The sequence below is a fragment of the Macrobrachium rosenbergii genome, chromosome 44 (assembly GCF_040412425.1).
Source record: "Macrobrachium rosenbergii isolate ZJJX-2024 chromosome 44, ASM4041242v1, whole genome shotgun sequence".
Lineage (NCBI taxonomy): Eukaryota > Metazoa > Arthropoda > Malacostraca > Decapoda > Palaemonidae > Macrobrachium > Macrobrachium rosenbergii.
Genome location: NC_089784.1, coordinates 30,671,740 through 30,691,307, shown reverse-complemented (window position 1 = coordinate 30,691,307; position 19,568 = coordinate 30,671,740). Strand labels below are relative to the sequence as shown.

The following is a 19,568-nucleotide window of genomic DNA, read 5'->3' as shown; positions in this document are numbered from 1 at the left end:
ACAAGTACTGTTGCTCATCTCTTATTTAAAATCCTCTGCAGAACGTCGGAGTGGGACTTCCCGGTACAAATCACAGCGTGTGGTACGAATATAATACTGGCAACATTAGACAAAGTTAATATTTGTTAGAATGACGGCTCCAGATTTCGTAGAAAAGGCAACAAAAAATATAAATGAAGCCAATTCTGAAGCTTATGTAATAAAGGGATCATAATTATTAATTTGTTTAACCTCATGTTGTAACATGGTGTTTTTATATGAGTGCCAGTATCCTAAACTTGCTGGTATCAGGTTGATACTGAAATTGCTCTCCTGACATTCAAGACAAATTTACAAGATCTAATCGTGTTTCTCTTCAGTCAAATCTTATTTGAAAAGATTATTCATTGCATTTCAATAGTTCGGCAAACATCACAGAATCTTTAACAGGACTTTCTTTCCGATCTTCAAGGTACAATTTAGAAGAAGCTTTGACGTCATCTTTACCATCCATTTGGGTGTAAGCAGCTGTACACTGAAGCATAACAGAGAGCAAACTGTCGACGTGACAAGCATTATTCGTCTTTTAAATGTGAGATTCTTGGGGTTAACGTACTAACGATCGTGCTCTCACTTTATCCGATTTTTCTTTGTTGATTGTCGCGTCGACCTTCGTTCCATGCCTGGCAAATTTGTAGTAGAAAATTAATGCTGGGACTCGTTTAGTCCCATTGTTTGGACTAAGCCTTACCGCTTACCTTGCAGAGAAACACTTGTGATTTGAAGCTGTAGTAATTAATCCGACAGTGATCATTCTTCTTGTCTGTGATCTGTCATGACTGAAAGTAGTCAACTAAGTGGATGAAACTGAGACTAACTGCATTCTGAACATTTCCTTTCGAAATACAGGTCTATATTTTTGTTCACACAAAATCTGAACAGCATGCAAGAATCTTAAGACTCCAGAATGACACTCATCCGCTTACTTTTCTTAATTTCTTTCTTGTAAACGATTTTTAAAAATCTCTGAAGTTTAAATTCTAACACACTCATTCTTTCTCGTTTATAATGTCATCGCTTTCTCGTTCTTTCTTATTTGAGGTCCTTTCTCATAATTCTGCTCATTATTTAGGTTTATTCTATTGCATATTATCTCACTGCACAAAAGAAAGTACAAGAAATTATTAATAAATTGACGAATAAAAGTCATCTCGCAATTCCTAGTTTTCATTACCCACATTGTCCACATCACAATTTCACTCACTTATTTCACTATTTACACTCAATCAGCACATAATCGTTAAAAGAGGTTATCATAAGTGTCACCACATGTGTCAACTGAGCCATTTTACTACATTATTTACTATTAGAAATTCAGATGCATACAGGATACAGAAATACAGTATTAAAGGGTCTAGAAAAGCACAGAATGCAAAGAAAATACAAGAAAATTTTACTATGAATCGGAGTAAGCGCCACTGTAACCTACAGTACTTAGCAGACATATGTGAATGGTGACAGTTTGCAGTGGACGTGAAAACCCAGACAATAAGTATGCAAATGATGGAACTGTTAATTCTTTGTTCGTGTGATTTGTCACAAGTTGGGCTTACAGAAACACTGAACTTTGTGAAAACTGAAAGTACTAATCATGCGTATTTATTCACCAACCCGTAAAGCGTACACAAGAAATAGTGCAGTATTTATAATCTGAGATATGAAATCTGTAGGAATCTTGTAGAAGCCCACTGTAATGTTTTGTTTTTTTAATTCATTATTTACGTTATTGTGAATAACAGTGTTAGTAATAATATTAATACATTCTTTCCGCTTAAAATAATCGAACTTATAGAAACTGACTCCCAAAAGTGATTATGAAGATAAAAAGAACTTGAAATTTTCGCATCCTGATTTGGTATTGATCAGTCATTATTTACATTCCGCTATTCTTAAAATTTGCTGTGCACATCATCTCCAAATTTTATGCAGTACTCAATTAAGAAATGCTTCTCAAGTCATATTTTATGAACATTTTTATAAATATTGGCGTTTAGTATCAGAATTATTTTATTACATTCTTTTATTTAACATGACTTCTGTGCCTGTCTGTCTGTTTGGGTCAAAACTTGCAACCGATTTTTTACCCATTTCTACCGAACCGATATCGCCAAGATTTGGTGGAGATGTTCAAAGTCGGTGACAGTGCAATATTAAAAAAAAAAAAATGCTACCGAAATTTTATTGTTGTGTAGTATGCAGAAACAATGAGGCACATGACTGCGTTCATAAGTGTGAAACATGCATTGTCGGGACCGTAGATTCGTACACTTTCGTAACGACCGTGCAAACTATCGAGGATGGAGCTCTGAAATCGGTACAGTCACTCGGTGATGCAAGCAGTATTTATTCAACTGTCAAACACTAAAAAACACAGATAAAACTAATTATAAAAATTTTAAAACAACGCTTTAATTTCAAAATGCACCAAACAGTATAAAATAAAACTTTCTGTGATCCACAATATTAATGGTTACTTACAACTAAACTTAAAAGCGTGGGGCGTCTATTTGCCTATTCTTGCATTCTTTTGTCTTTTCCTTGCTTGCCTAAAAAAACTCTCTGTTATGCACGACGTTTGCGCTTACTTATGCCTAAAGGTAAAATCGTGGGTAACTTGCATACAATTCTATACAGACATAAATTGTACTGTATTGTACTGAAAACGTACTTTATTGATGCAATGTATATATACAGATATAGGTAAAGAAAGAACTTTATGGATACAAAATTTCTCGTCAGTAATGCGAATTGTCAAGCAATTTATAACAATGACGTGTATAGCCTAGTCTTAGTGGTTCTTGAGGAAGCCTACCAGGTGTGGAACCAAATTATGTGCAAGTCTTTGATAATGTAAAGGCGTCAAACGCCTCTTCATTTCTTCATTAATCACGCCATGTATATTACCATTATTATTTCATATTTTTTATGTATCTCTCCATACGCATTATTGTCCGGCCTTTCCGCCGATGTATGTAACTACTTTGTACGTTTATTGTAACGAAAATTATTCTCATTTATATATATGTCATCTAACAAACGCAAACTCTTGTCCAAATGAGTGACATGGGAATCCGCAGGTCGGTCACTTCCTTTTCGTCCGCATTCCTCAATGTGTACCTGGTTTCCGAGAAATAAATCTCTACGGGCTGCTCTAGGAGCAAGAGCCTGTGCTGGCACAAGACCAGCTAAATCTGAAACAACGAAATAAATCAGTTATACCCAGACCTGTCTTCTTGAACCTCACAATAACATTCACTTCACCGCCTTCATTCCTTTCGCAGACCTCTTCAGGTCTTAACCAACTTAATCATCACTAGGTACAGTATATAGCGAGATTTAATCCCACATGTCCGTGCTGTGAAATCTTGCTTTCGGAAGCTTCTCAATTTGAATATGTCTGTGTAGAATTGTATGGAAGTTAGGAAAGTGAGCGCCGCACGGTTTTATGTTTAGGAACAAGTAACCATTGATATTGTGAATCACAGAAATTTTTATCTTATGCTTTTTGGTGCATTTTTAAATAAAAGCGTGTATGAAAAAAATTTTAATTAATTTTATTGTAGTATCAGCAAATTTCGACAGATCTTTCATTGCATGAGTGAACAATTTCCACAATGACGTATTGACAACAAGTTGCGCGATTTTAAAATTGTCAGTATTTACTTACAAATGGCAAGAGTAATCGCAATACGAGAGATAAATAACATTCATTTAAGTATTAAAAACTTTCAATTGCCTCAATTTCAATAGCTTCATAAATATTTTTAGAAGTGACATGTGATAAATTAACAAATTAAATCCAATATAAGGAAAAAATAAAGACTAATCTCGACTACAACTATGCATTACTTTTGCCATGATACAAACAAGAAGGGAAACAACACAAAGTGCCGAAGTTAAAATGTTATAATTGCTAAAATCTTAACGTACGTATTTTGTCATGCTGTGTGATTCTGTGGAAATAATTACGAAGAGTCTGCTGTGTTATTTGATGACAGGTTCCTGTCCCTTGTCAGGAAAAATTCAAGAAGCCGATAGCCAGTCGAAGCCTAAGACACAAAACTAATGGTATGGTAGCCTAAATGTATCATGAAGCTACGCTAAAATAGCTCCAGTTCAATGGAACATTTTATTTTTCTGAAGTAAGTTGGGTTACTAAGGCTGGCTGAATTGTGTCATGTTACCCTATGTTATCATCCTTCATCATAGCCTCTCTGGTTAATTGATGAATAGGCTAGTTCTAGTCCCCCTTATCCTGCTTTCAGTAGGCTTGCTTGGTTAAGAAAAAGCCGCTTTGTACTACCAAGTTTAAGTGAATAAATATAACACAGGAGCTTTCGACGTTCACTAAGGTCCTCTTCAGCTGTACTAAAAAATTACAGTTTACAAAGAATTTAAAAGCATAAATACAAAGTATGTAAAAGTTATTGGAATGGAAACTTATCAGTCTGGGGGTGTCTTCCTTGAGTATCATCGTTTCTTGAAGACATCTTATTAATGTATAAGTAACCTACTTGAGTCGTTTGCTGGCCGAATGAGCAATTTCCTCTTGCCTAAAACATCTAATAGTAGATTGGCTGTTAGCCATATTAGACTAACCAGTCTTTGAAAATGACGTCGAGGGTGAAGGCCTTCTTTCCTTGGAAAGTATCCAACAGTTTGATGAGTGTTCCCTCTAGTGTTCTTCTTTTATCGGTATTAAGCATCTTGCAGATAATCTTTGCCTTGTCAAAAGAAATTTGATGATTCAAATCAAGACGATGGTTAGCGACAGCACTGCTACTGCCACCAGTCCTATATGCATTTTTATGATTGGCTAATCTGATTGAGCAGTCTCTTCCAGTCTCCCCAACATAGACTTGGGCAGTCTTTACAGGGAATAATGTAGACACCAAAATTTAATTAGCTTCAGAATTCTTAATCAAATTCTTGCATTTAATGAGTTGTTAAAGATGGAAACCGAGTTAATTTTCTGTTGATCAAAAATCTTGTTTGTTTCCTTTTTTAACAGTACTAATTCTTTGGAATCGAAGTTCACCTGGTTTTTGTTACTATTGTTGTAGAATGACCTTTTAGCGGTAGATAAGGCTATGAAAATGAAATTTTTTGGATATCCTAACTGACTAAATGTATAATATATGTGATTAATCTCTGTCTCAAAAAACTGAGGGTCATAAATTCTGTTAGTCTGAAGGAACAGTCTTCAAATTACACTTATCTTTACAGAGTTGATTGATTCAAAAAGTAATGTATGTAACACTCTGAGTGGTTGGGCCTCCTATGTACTGAAATGCATAATGATTATCTGATTGGTGTACTTCAATGTCAAGAAATGATAAAATGCCATTATTTTCCCATTCATCACTAAATTCAGTACAGAGGGAAAGGTTATTTAATGCTGCACAGAGCTAATTAAAACTAATTATTGTGGAGAAATATTACAAAAATGTCATCAACGCATCGAGTCCATAAAATAGGACTTAAGTTTAGAGGAATTGTTGATAGTAATTCAGTCTCAAAGTATTCCATAAACAGATTAGCAATTACTGGTAAAAGAGGAGAAATTAATGGAAGATTCACTGTATGCATAGTCTCTCCTTCGCATAGTATGCATCAATTTGAGCATGCACAGACATTACCTTTTTTGTAATTAGTCCTGAAAAATCTGAAATATGTGAAACTATTTATGTAGACAACATTGGTATTCTAAGAGTATTTGAAACTTGTAATCCTTCATTTAAAAAGTGCTAATTTATTTTTAAATTTACAGGGACATCATGCTTTGTGCAGCTCACAAGAGAATTCATTCATTAGTCTGTTTCAACCATGCCCAGAGTTATAGGTACTGTAATGCCAGAATGGAGTTACAGAATGTATGATGCGGGTTGACCAAGATGGCCGTCAGTACTCAAACATTTTGTTTTTGATTGCTTTCAGCCACAGGTTAGTAGTTGCTTGAATTATTATTAACATTATTTATTTCTCAAGACATTTGCATCAGTCACAGATCTTTGCCTTACTAGGGACAAATACTTAGTATTCCAAGGACTGACCAACAACATTCTAATGAGAAGAAGCAGGATACAGTTGCTGGAATTACACTTAGCCTAGAACTAGTTGCCTCAGCTTTTTTTTGGTCTTCAGTGCCCGTTTATGAAGTTGAATCTCTTTGTTGAATTTTTTATCTTTACTCTGTTTACCTTGTTACTGTATGTATAATGCTGTAATGTGCCATGTTCTTGTCACAGATGGGCATCCTATTCTTTGGTGGCTTGCCAAGCCATCTAATGGCCTGTATAGCCTGGTAGATATGAATGTGACCCTTTTTGTAAGAATAATAATGATAGAAATAAAGATTTTTTATAAATGACAATCAATAAAATCTTACAAATATGCTGTCACAGGAAAGGATAAAAGCTTTGGTTAAACCCGCCAAAAACCACACTAGAATTCTTTACAAACCAGTATCAGTTGTTCTTATCAGTTGTACATCCAGAGTTATGAATTGAATAATAAATACCCAACTGCTGTAGCATATGGAAAGCAATGGTCATTTATCATCTCATATTTTCAGTTTTTGAACTGTACCCACAAGTCAGCAAGGTCAAAGCATTAGAGTTGTCTTACCTAGAAGATGAACTATATCCATATGGAACAAGCCCACAGGGGCCATTGACTTGAAATTCAAGCTTCCAAAGAATTTGGTGTTCGCTAGAAAGAAGTAACAGGAGATAGTTAGAAATACTATACAGAAAGAAGAGATCACATATTAAAAAAGAAAAAATAAAATTAATAAATAAGAGACAAAATTTTAAGAAAATTATTAAATACAAGAAGAATTGTATTAGGTTAGTAATGCTTTGCATCTTCACTTAAGCTTATAAAGTTCCAACTGCACAACATCCTCTGGGAGACTGTTCCACAGTCCAACGCCCCTTAGGGGGTTAGTGCCATCAGTGCACCTCACGGGATGCACTGTAGGCATTACTAAAGGTTCTTTGCAGCATCCCTTCGGCCCCTAGCTGCAACCCCTTTCATTCCTATTACTGTACCTCCTTTCATATTCTCTTTCTTCCATCTTCCTTTCCAACTTCTCATAACAATTATTTCATAGTGCAGTTGCAAGGGTTCCCTCCTGTTACACCTTTCAAACCTACCCACTCTCAATTTCCTTTCCAGTGCTGAATGAACTCACAGGTCCCAGTGTTTGGCCTTTGGCCTAAACTCTATATTCCATTCCATTCCACAGTCCAACGGTGTGAGGAGTAAAGGACATCTGGAACTGAGAAGTTCTACAGCAAGGCACCTTTACTGCATATTTGTGCTGCTTCTGGGCAGGAAAAGGGGATCAGGGATCAGTTATGAATGTGAAAGATTTCTGTTAAAATATAACTTACAAAAAATTGACATGCAAGAGACCATCTGTCTTTGGTCCAATTCATAACTGCTAATATTGTGTGCTTTTACCAGAGATAAATCTCTGGTAAAAGCAGACAACCATTCTGGAGAACAGTATTCTAGCAAAGGAAGGACAAATGACCAAAAACAGGTTGCACTGATTTTATCATTTGTAAATATATGAGACCTTATGTACAATACGTAACTTTCATGCGGCATTTGCTGAAACTTTCATTAGATGTTTCTCAAAAGTAAGATGTGAGTCAGCCAAAGTCCCATCCACTCGAAGGGGAGGATGGGGTGGAAAATCCGAGATCTGCTAATCAATAGTGTTTTCATTTTACTGGAGTTCAGCCTCACACCCCACCAACTACACCATTCACTGATCCGATCCATGTCACGATTGGGGCCAAGGACAGCTTCATTTCTCTTGAGTGGAAGCTTTACTACACCCACAAGTGTTGCACCATCGGCATACTGAACAATCTTGTTTTCTAGGCCAACAACCATATGACTTGTATACACTAAAAATAATAGTAGACCAAGAACACTATCTTGTGGAACTCCAGACACAATGACTTGTATACACTAAAAATAATAGTAGACCAAGAACACTATCTTGTGGAACTCCAGACACAATAGGTCTGGGTTCGATAAAGATCCCATCAACAGCAACTTGCTGCTGCCTGCCTGTAAGAAAACCTTGAAGTAATCCTAAAACATATCCACCCACTCCAAGATTCTAAAGGTTATGAGTAAGTGCCTTGTGATGTAGAATTGTTAACCATTCTTCAGGTTTGAGAAAACACATCTGACTGTATATGGACGTCACACTGTTTTCCCTAATGTCAAATGCTACTTTATGCTCACAAGAGTTCTTAACCTGTCAGAGATTTTGTTTCAATAAATCAGAATACCTTGAATCTGCCTCTTACTCGCCGCCTCATTATAACTACTTACAAGTCTCAGATAAAAACATTAGGTTGTAGTTGCGGGCACAACTCTGAAAATCAAGAAAATATTTCAGTAGCCTGAGTAAAATTTTTTGTTTCAAAGACTCATCAATTAACTTTTACCTGGAATGCATTAATCTGTCCCCTCTGACTGGCATCTTTTAGAAAGATTAGTCAAGGCCCTTTCCTGGATGGAGGATGCCAGCTTAATTTAAAGGATTTATTAAAGTTAGTACAGTAATTAGATGCTTGAGCTGTATGCTTTACTGACTATTAAGGAACAAGTGAAAGTAATGGATTTGTATGTGTTAATCATAGACATTTTATAAGTTTCTCATTTTTATGTGCTGGTTTTGATAAGAACAAAGTTTCTGAAATGTCATTTGTTCATGTGCAATTCATCTTAAAATACAGAATTTCAGATTTTTTTCTTTGTAAAAGGGTACATTAGTTTTCTGTAACACAAAGAAATAAAAAAGATCGAGGGTCCATGATTGCCAACACCTTGGAGAAAAAAACATTGAAGGAGAAAATTTAATAACTGAAAGCTGTAGTATTTTTGAAAGGCATTTGATATTCGTTATAGAAAACTTTTAAAAGCATTTGTATCTGTTGTCAGCTTTAGGAAAATCTTGTATCCTTTTGTTAGTTTTTAGAGGATTTGTATCCTTTTATTGCATATGTATTTTATGGAAATGAAATGGATTTGATTTTTCAATTTCAGAAGTTAAAGTAATGGAAGGTGACCACACCGAAGATGACTGTGCCACAGGCACAGAGAACTCCAAAGATGGTGTAATGGAGGATGAGGCTATTGTTATAAATCTATCTGATGAATGCTCCATTGAGGAAGAAGTACGGATACTAATGCAGTCACAGAAAAATGTTGAGCCCAAACGTCGTGCAGAAATTACTTGGAAGCGCAAAGTGGAGATCCTCGCTGAAATTGAGAAAATGGATAAGTTACCAGGTAAGATGTCTCATCGTGAAATGGCAGCTCATTTTTGCATTCCTCGAAACACACTCTTCAGCATACTTCGTGCTAGGGATAGAATATTCGAAGCCTATAAATGGAACCCAAATGGAAGAAGAAAGAGACTGAGGTCTGGGAAAGCTCCTCACGTAGAGCGAGCACTTTTTAAGTGGTATAAAAATGCCAAGAAACAAAAGCTACCTCTCTCAAATATTGTTTTGTTTGAAAAAGCCAGAGACTTTGCTGTGTCTCAAGGGAGTTATAATTTCCGTCCCACAACAGGCTGGTTAGAAAGGTGGAAAAAGCGACACAATATCACCTTTGCAGCTGAAGCATCAAGTGGAGGTTATGAAAAAAGTAATGAAAATGAAGACGAAGAAAAGACAAATAGTAATAGTTCATCTGTCAAAGATGAAGATCAGGTAGCAGAAAGTGACCAGCATTCTGAACAGGAGGAGGAGGAGGAGGAGGAGGATGATGATGATGAGGACTATGATGATGATGATGATTCCTGCTCTCCAACTGCACAAGACATAAGCAGCTTGCTTCAGATTAGTTTGCAAGAAACAGATGACGTTGTGCATAGAGGGAAAGGGATCAAGAGACAAACTTTAACACTCAGACAAAAATTTGATATTGTTAAAGCTGTTGAAAGTCTTCCCATGAAATGGAGTTTACGGGATATGGCCTCTTTCTTTGATGTTCCAAAGACAACCATGTTGCACATGATGAAAAACAGGGATGTTATAGTGATGAATTATTTTAATAGCCCGGATAAGGAAAGGAGGCGTAATAAAAAGGGTAAGGCTCCTGATATAGAGGATGCCTTATATCTGTGGTACCTAAAAGTTAAGGAAAAGAATTTGCCAATAACAGCTGGGATTTTGAGAAAAAAAGCCAAATCTATTGCATTGTCTGTTGGGAAACCAGACTTTGTGCCAACAGAAGGATGGTTTGCTCGTTGGAAAAAAAGAAATAATGTCACGTGTGGCCGTCCTAAACAGTATGATGGGACTGAAACAGCAAATGTCCATCCTTCCGAATATGATGAAGGTGATATGCAACTCTTTAATACTGCGTATGAAAAAGAAAAACGTACATCCTTGTCATTAAGACAGAAAGTTGAGATTATTCATCAGATGGAATCAGAGCCAAAAGTTAAACTAAGGGAATGGGTTGATTTATATAATGTGTCAAAATCTACCTTAAGTATCATTAAGAAAAACAAAGAAACAATACTCAAATCATTCTATGGCGACCCTTCAGCTGACCGTAAGCGCATGAGAAAAGGCTCTGCATCTGAAGTTGAAGAAGCACTCTTTAGGTGGTATAAGGAAGTGAAAGACCAAAGCATCAATCTTACAAGTACAACACTAAGAGATAAAGCTAAAGAATTGGCAAACTATATGGGAAAAGTGGATTTCATACCCACATCCACATGGCTTGATACCTGGAAAAGAAAACATGGGTTACTTGATCCGCAGAAGGAAACTGATCAACAGCAGCCTATGTTACAAACAAACTTAAACCAGAGTGCTATTCAGCCTGTAGCAGAAGACAAGCAACAAAATCGTTTTCACTTTCATCAGGACCCTCACAGTGCTGCTGGTCACATGTATGTGATGGAAAATCCAAACGTTCCTCCTAGTGCAGGTGTATTCAAAGGCCCCACAAATCCTCAGCCAGTGAATAACTCCTACCCTAGGGATATATTTGGCTTTCAGGTTCCTTCCCACACTCAGGAAAATGTAGGTAATTTTGATGGTTTTCTTAGAAATCAGACACATCCTAATGAAGCAGCCATTGAAAATGCCAATAACATTGCTCCTCACGGAGTTCCACCGGGCAGTGGTGCCAACCAACAATTTTCATCTCTCCCAACAGCAAACAAATTTATGGGATCTCATGTTTATGGAAATGAACTCTCCAATGCACGTGATATGTTCGGTAGCAATGGAATGAATCGTGGTGTTATTACTAATTCCCGTGACCACAATGGTGTACCTGCTTCTGCCATAACTCAAGGGGGCTATGCCTCCTCAGGACGTGTATTACAGCCATACAAGGTAGACAACCATCAGTCCTCAAACGTACTTCCTGCCACGGAGCTCCTTAGTGAAGGTTCAGTTCGACGAGCTATGATGGAAATTAGACGTTTCTTAGAACAGTCTCCTTACCCTGTAGATTGGTCTGTTGTTCATAGCTTTGAGATGCTTGTTCATGCCAATATAGCTGCAAGTAGAGGCATTTGTCCTCCATAAAGCAGCATAGGATGCAGGAATGAACTTTCCCTTCCAAGTTTGTAATCCTTCCATAGTACCTCAAGTCTCATCCATGTGCACACATACATCATGTTTATACCAGCCATTTATTCACTGAATATCATATAGATTTTTATACTTTTGCACATCATATATGGATAGACTAAACTTATGATAGACAGAGACTTTCAGAAAACTATAAGTATGGCATAAACAAAAATACTCATTCATATTTCCATAAAGAATGATTTGGTAGATTTTTTGTCCCACACTATATTAAATTTTTTATTTGTAAATCCTTGGTCGGTTTAATTCCTAACCCATCATTCATATGCAACCCATGTTTATGACTTTTGAAGTGTCCTCAAGCAGACAGAAGAAACTTGGTAGAGCTCAGTATTTGCTGTTGGGAGCAGCCTCTCAGATTGTAGAACACTGGACTCTCATTTGAAAGGTCTTTGGTTTCATTCTTGTATTCCTCCACAGGCACTCGTCTTTATTTATTAAATAGATGAGTTTAGGGTGCCTAGCCTATCCTTGTAAGCTCACATACTTGTGAATGATGAGTTTGGAGTGAAAGAACTTTTTTTTATATGTCTGCTTTTCAATACAAACCATCAGTCATGTCATTTTTTCTAGATAACATGAAAACTGAAACAAGGTATTGATGGGTACTTGAGAATCCCAGTGGCTTATGTTCTGTGGCTCATGAGTTTCTTGTTTGTTTCACAAAACCTTATGTCTTTGACATTCGAAGACACAAATGTGGATTTCATAAGAATGAAGGGTTTATCCTGAAAGCGTAAATTTTGTTTTATAGATCTGATTTTTTTGTATATGAAGGGGAGTCTTTTTTTTAATGATCTGCCATTTGGTGTGGAAATTTCAATTAGATCTACAAAATGTGATATTGTACAGTAAAATATTAGTACTGTATTTAGTAATGTTGGCCTGAATAGGTCACTTGTCTTATTTAAAATATGGAGAATTCTCTCTCTCTCTCTCTCTCTCTCTCTCTCTCTCTCTCTCTCTCTCTCTCTCTCTCTCTCTCTCTCTCTCTCTCTCTCTCTCTATGTTTCAACATTTTAGTTACAGTATTAGTCATCAGAGAATATTACGCTAAGTGATAAGGTCAGAATACTTTTAATGATGCTTGGTTACGTATGCTGTTACTGCCTGATATGCATTATTAGCTAAGACTAGAGTCGTGTCATAACCTTCGAGATGGAATATTCAACCCCAAAATTCAGTTATAGGTATTTTTTATGTAACGTAAAAATAAGAATTAATGAAGGTACTCCAACATTAATCACATAGCAGAAGCATCAGTCATTGGAACAGATAGTGGAGATGTGATACAACAGCATACTGAGGCAGGAACATGGAATACCAAAATGGTAGCATGGCACAATGAAACAGGAGCAAAGTGCAACTGAGTGGGAGCATGACACTGATGACTTATTTCAGATATACCTTGCCACTACAGTCTCCCTGATAAAAACAACACTTGAAGAGACTTTATAGAGTTGGAGGACTCCCTTTGGCCCTGTGTGGAGCTCAGTTTTGAGCTTGAGGATAAGGATGAGGTATTGGCAGGAGCATGATATACTGAAATGGGAGCAAGGCATGCCGAGAAGCTACCATGGTGCGCTTGCACTCAAAGAGATGGAAACAGGTGCACTAGCATGTTGGTAACACCAAATGTATGAGCATGATTACCAGTTATAGGTCTCTGAAACATATACTGTACACTCAGTTGAGTACTCATTCAAGAGTCTTGGGCATGAATAACTATCACAGGTTACCAAAACACAAACACTCATTATGGATATCTGTGTGAGCACCTGATACAAAAATCTGAGGTAATGAGAGCCATTCCATACTGCCATGATATAGATTCACCACTTACGGCGTGCCTTGAGTCTTCAAACTGGAGATGGTACCAAAGGTTCACTAGTGTTCCTTCGGCCCTTCATGCATGTACGTTCTGCATTTTATCCATGCCCATTAGAATCTTCTTACTTAGCTGTCCACCTTCATTAACTTTACTTTGCTCCAGTTTTCAGCTCTAGAAATGTGACCTGGTTTTCTAATAAAACTAATTTGTAATACTGTGACTGGTCTGCTTTGATGTAGTAAGGAATGATGGAAAAGGTAGACCTAGTTATTTACAGCTACCCTCTTTTCTACTTCTGCCAACATCAGTGATAAATTGACATTGGTAACCATCCAGTCTGTAGTGACATTGCATCCCATTGTTAGTAACGTACACAATACAGATGTTGTCTGTTTTTATTATTTTTGGTGAGTGACATCAGGATACCTTGATCAGATACCCCTGGAGGTTCTTAAAAATATTTTAAATTATTGGCTCTAATCAGCAACTATATTAATCCTAAAGCAACAAACTGATTCATGAAGGTTGTCTCTCACTTCATAAGCTTTTCAGCCTATGTAAAAAAGGGATATGAAAATTATAAGATCTAAAAGTTTTTAAATATTTGTGATGCTCTATAAACCTTTTCTTAGGTTATTATCCTCCTAGTCTTTCTGATATTCTTTCAGTCACAGGACAGTTAACAGTAGTTTTGACATCATAAGTAGGGGGCTCCTTTTATCAGGTGATGCTCATCAGAGAAAGACCAAAACTTCATTCTTTTATTGGTGACTCTATTCTCAGCTAACACTGCAGTGTTCTTGGCAGTATGTTATAAATGAATTAAGAACATGTAACACATTTAAATTATTTTTCGCATTGCTCTTGGTTTGTCCTTTTGTTGTCTTGCGTGATAAACAACTTTGTGTCAAATATTTACTTGCTAATTTCATCTAATTTTTTTATTAGTCTATGTTGTAAATAGTATTTGTATGTTGTAGCCTGAATTTTTTCTTTTAAAAGTCACATTTAAATATCAGAACTTGTGTTATTCAGTTAGTTTAATTTTTACGAATTTTTAAATATTTTTTTTATACCAAGCTTGATTTCCATGTTTGAGATTGTGATATTATACTGTATATCATATATCCTATTTATTTTGGTAAATTCATGTATCATCAGAATTTCAAGTACAAACCGTTCGGGTTGGTCTGTTGAGGATAAGTTTTGTACACAGTGGTCTGGTTGAAATCATTTATATTTTTTATTTGTGAATTTCAGATGGTATCCTTGTATGGATTACATCGTTTTGTTCGAGTAGCCTGGTTAAATCATTTGTTTAATAATGACAGTTTGCCATGATGTATTTTAGGGCTGTTAGGTTTTTGATACTGTTATAAATCTGATTACAAAATGCTTCCTATTAGAGTGATAGATATTTCCTATCAAAGAAATAAAGATATTTATAGAGGAGAAGGAAGGAGGAGAACAGGAAACAAATATAAATAAAGAGGGAGAAGAAAATCAGGAATAATTATAGTATATTTTATACAACTTACTTGTAGGAATAAACAAAGCTGTAAAATAATCTGTGACGAGAAATAACAAGTAATAATCCACAGTTATGAATTTGAGGACAGCTGTATTTTTAAAGATACAAAAATGAATAAGAATGGGTGCTTTGGGCTGTTTGCGCAATGGTCCAAAGCTCCCATTTTTATTCATTTTTGTATTTTGAAAAATATGGGTTTCCTCATATGCATAAATGTGGGTTTTTACTTACACCTAGAATTAGTACCAGGTTACAGATTGAGGCCTTTCAGCAAGTACTTACATTCTCCACCATATGAAATAATAACATCCGTACCAGCTGTTTACTCTGAAAAAAAAAAGAAGACAGAAAGAGTATACTAAAGCAAGGACTGTGATGGACAGTAATGTTGAATGAATAATAGGTGCAAGGTTATTACAGTATGGAAGTTATTACTCATCCTTCATGATACCAACATTTAGTGCCTGAACAGGTAAAAAATGTGGTTGCATGAATGGAGTAATTTTTAACTAAACTGCAACTCTACAGAAATTCAAAAGAATATTTATTATTATTAAATGAATAATTATAAATTATGTAATAAGAAGTGGAGTAGAATATGTAAAAATTAAGTCCCAGAAAAAGACTGACATGCAGCAGAACTAGTCAGAAAATGTTCAGTGTCCTATCAGTGTTAAACTTAGACAAAGTCTGTTGTAATTGGTTTGCTAATTAGAAGCTTCTTGGTAAATATAAAGACCTTACCTTCCAGGAAAACATAAGTAGCATAAACTGTGCTGTACAATCTGTATATGTTGAGTTTGTCAAACTTGCCTAGTTGCATCATCCTTTCATCTTTCAAGTTTTTTGCTAGCAAGACTTGATGGAACAGCAAGCAAAACAGTGTGACTTACTCCAAGCAAATACTTCTTGTAGACTGCAGAAAAGAACAGTTTCTTAATAGGTACCTCACTTTGGTTGCAACACTTGCAAACAACATTGTAGGTAAATATATTCAGTTGTAGGCATGAACCCTTCCCACTTAGGAACTCAGGTTAGTCAGAGACCATCCAGAATGCAACACAGAAATATTCTAGATTTGTTGTTTTCAGCAGGTAAAAATCATAGCGTTTTTACTTGAGGATATAAAAAAGATAACCCACTTTTCCCTGTATTTGTTTTGTTTTAACCAGACCATTTACTCAAAATTAGAATCACAATGACCCTTTATAATTGAGTCTTGAAAACAAGTTATCGTATGCTGACAGATCCCCAAGCTTTTTATAAAAAGTACTTTATGTAATATTGTCAGGTCTCATGGGTTGCCAGTTATTGCAAGAACATTGATTTTAAATGAAGTGCTTAAATATTTGCTCTGAAATTCTGCAAACATGATGGTTGTACTGCCAAAAGACATTAGTAATACTCTTGTTATAATTTTACATATTACAGTATAGTACTGTATTTACATAATGTACATTTTCCTTTTTTTCTTACTTTTAGTTTATTCCGAATGGTTAAATAGTTTTCTTTTACATCTGATTAATTCTGAGTTAAAAAAGACATAATGCGGCATTGTGTTGGTATCTTGATATGTAAATATACAGTATTTTAAAATATGCATAGGTAATTAGTGTACATATTGTTTATTGCTGTATATATTTTATTAGAATAAAACCTGTATATCAGATCGGGAGTTATAAAGTTTCTTTCTCCTTTGATGCAGTTTTTCAGGATTTGTTTTTCAGTCTTAAACTGAACTGAATATCCAAAAATAAATAGATGAGTAGCCAATAAAACAATATCCAGATAAACAAGACTATTTTTCAAGTTGCACCCTAACTCAGATCACCAAAACTTGAAATGTCAGTTTGTCAACCAAAATAGGTTTTTAGTGTCAGAGATATCCAGATGTACCAACATTTATACAAGTTCTGTTTCATATGGAACAAGCCAACAGGGTCCAATGACTTGAAATTCAAGCTTCCGAAGATAATAATTTGCAGAAGATAATAGGAAATACAGAAAGGACAGGAAAAAATATAAATAAACAGATAACAATATATTAAAATACAACGTGAATTGTTTTAAGGTAATAGTGCATTGCATCTTCACTTGAACTTCTGAGGTTCTAATTGCGCAACATCCTTGGGGAGACTTCCATAGGCCAATGGTGTGAGGAATAAAACCTCTGGAGATGATATGCCATCATTGCACCTCACACGATGCACTGTAGGCATTACTTACGGTTCTTTGTTGCGTCCCTTCAGCCCCTAGCTGCATCCCCTTTCATTTTACTGTACCTCCATTCATATTCTCTTCCATCTTTCTTTTCACCCTCTCCTAACGATTGCTTCATAGTGCAACTGCGAGGGTTACCTCCTGTTTCACCTTTAAAACATTTTCACTCTCAATTTCCCTTTCAGTGCTTAATGACCTCAAAGGTCATTGGCTAAATTTTATATTCCATTCTACACCTCTGGAACAGAGGTTGGACAGTGTGGCACATTAACTATAATCTGGGCGCTCTCGATACCGAAAGAGGATCAGGGATCAATTGTGATAGCGAAAGTTTTCTGTTAAAATACATGTTGAACCCTTGAGGGTAAAACAGTATCCTTACATAGCCATAAAAATAATCAAAGGATAGCAAACTAAGTGACAGGAGCTAAGTGACTGTCAGTAAAACAAAATTGCAATTGCAAATCGTAGTATGAATAGCATAAGCAAGCCCTTACAAGCATTTAGCTTTTATCCAGGCGAGTTGTAACTGATCAGACAAGGCAAGAATAGTCAAAGAAGCGGTCTTAGCTGAATCCGGCTGATTCCCAGATAACCATATGGAAGTTTAAAAGTAGTGTCAAATCAAAACAATATCAAGCACTGTAAATAGGAAGCCAGTGTCAAGACAAGTTTAAGTGAATTGAGTATTAGTAGCATTCGTTGTTGAATTTTTGTCATCGCAAATTCAAATTCACTTTCCAAAACCATTCCAGTCAAACTTCGTTCCTGTTATGAAGTAAATTTTACGAGTAAATCAACACAACAGAATATATCTACAAATTCAGGAAGCAGTCTTACGGAAGTACTAACGGAAAATGTCTCAAACTGAAATTTAATAAATGGAATTGCTTATTTCCAAATGGTAATTCCCAGTTTAATTTGAATTCTCTCTCTCTCTCTCTCTCTCTCTCTCTCTCTCTCTCTCTCTCTCTCTCTCTCTCTCTCTCTCTCGCACATGCACAAAAAGCATACTTTTTTCTCTTTAGCACGCCAAAGAAGTATTGAAATGATAAACTAGCGTTCTGTGCTATTTTTTTTTTTCCCCAAAGCCGAGACGTGTTTGCATTCGGTACAAGTAGGATCTTGGGATACCAGTCCTGTATGTCATCCTTGACAATGATCGAGGCTACATCATTATCACACGCAAAAATTCCCCTCAAGAAGACGGAAGATGCTGGATATTATTGTGCGGGCTCTTATAGCTTCAGCTTTCAACAGGGTGACCAGCGTTCGAACCTATATGCCTAACCGGACCTCTCTTGAACTAAGCACTCTATTACGTACCTGGTTGTTAGTACACTTATGGTCGCAGCTGGTATGAAAAGAGCTTTTCCTAAAGATTTTTATTTATTTCAGGCAGAACTAAAAGTGACCGAATCTTTATGAACTTTCTGGGTTGAATAACAAATTGTTGTATTGAAGCTTATTTGTAGATTGTGATGTATAGGACAGAAAGGGGAGTCGTTCAAAAGGCACATAATGATAATGATTATGATTATTATACATATTGGGTGACCACCTCGGAGCAGCTACAGAGACGGTTAATGTCTCCCAGGGCTTAGCGGAAGACGTCGTGGACCGAGGAAGTCGGCCAGACAGTGTGGAGAGCCAAAGAGGAATGACTAACGTCTAGACTCAACACTCTAAGGAAGAATTGACTGACATCTGAAGGATAATCGTTAGAGTAAAAATTATTATTGTAATTATTTTAACGAATAGAGAAGACCCGTCAGCCCTTATTCAAAGGATGGTGTGAATAAAAGACGATGGGGAAAGTGTGGGCGGGATACTGACAAAAGGTTTCGTACGCATACTTCCGTTAATAAAGCCACCATTATTTTCAGAGCGACTGATCTGTATGGAGACCTGAATGTAGACGATTCCATTCAAACGGAGGTGTTTTGTATGGGTCTTTGTTCATTGTTAACAGTCTAAAAAAAATAAGCCTTTGAATATTTGTTTGAGCTTACACCTATCAACGCTTCGAGCGTACATTGTCTGTCACGGTGAACGTGGGTAGCTTCCCGCGTGAAACATGCTGTACGAAAATAGTTATATGCAGTCGAAGCATTCTTGAGCTACTATTGTATAAATAGCATTGCGCATTCACAGAGTAGAAATGAAAAAAGAAAATGGCTAATAAATATAAATATACAAAGAGAATGTTCAAGGCAGTGGACCGGTAATAGAAGTAAACTTAGATTTTTTTTCTCTTAGACGACAAACTGTCAGAAGATACGTAACTTCCCGTCTG

At 36.1% G+C, this 19,568-nt stretch overlaps 1 protein-coding gene across 3 annotated transcripts; it reads left to right on the top strand.

Moving 5' to 3' along the window:
• Positions 1-3,886: 3,886 nt before the first annotated feature.
• LOC136829494 (uncharacterized) lies at positions 3,887-16,727 on the top strand. Of its 3 annotated transcripts, none has more exons than XM_067088261.1 (3): positions 3,887-3,965; positions 5,810-5,982; positions 9,115-16,727. In XM_067088261.1, the coding sequence occupies exon 3, from the start codon at positions 9,126-9,128 to the stop codon at positions 11,622-11,624; it is 2,499 nt and encodes an 832-aa protein (XP_066944362.1). In that variant the 5' UTR covers positions 3,887-3,965; positions 5,810-5,982; positions 9,115-9,125; the 3' UTR covers positions 11,625-16,727. The 3 variants fall into 3 exon arrangements, with proteins under 3 accessions (XP_066944362.1, XP_066944361.1, XP_066944360.1); XM_067088260.1 differs by having other exon boundaries at positions 3,893-4,107; XM_067088259.1 differs by having other exon boundaries at positions 3,893-4,181.
• Positions 16,728-19,568: the final 2,841 nt, after the last annotated feature.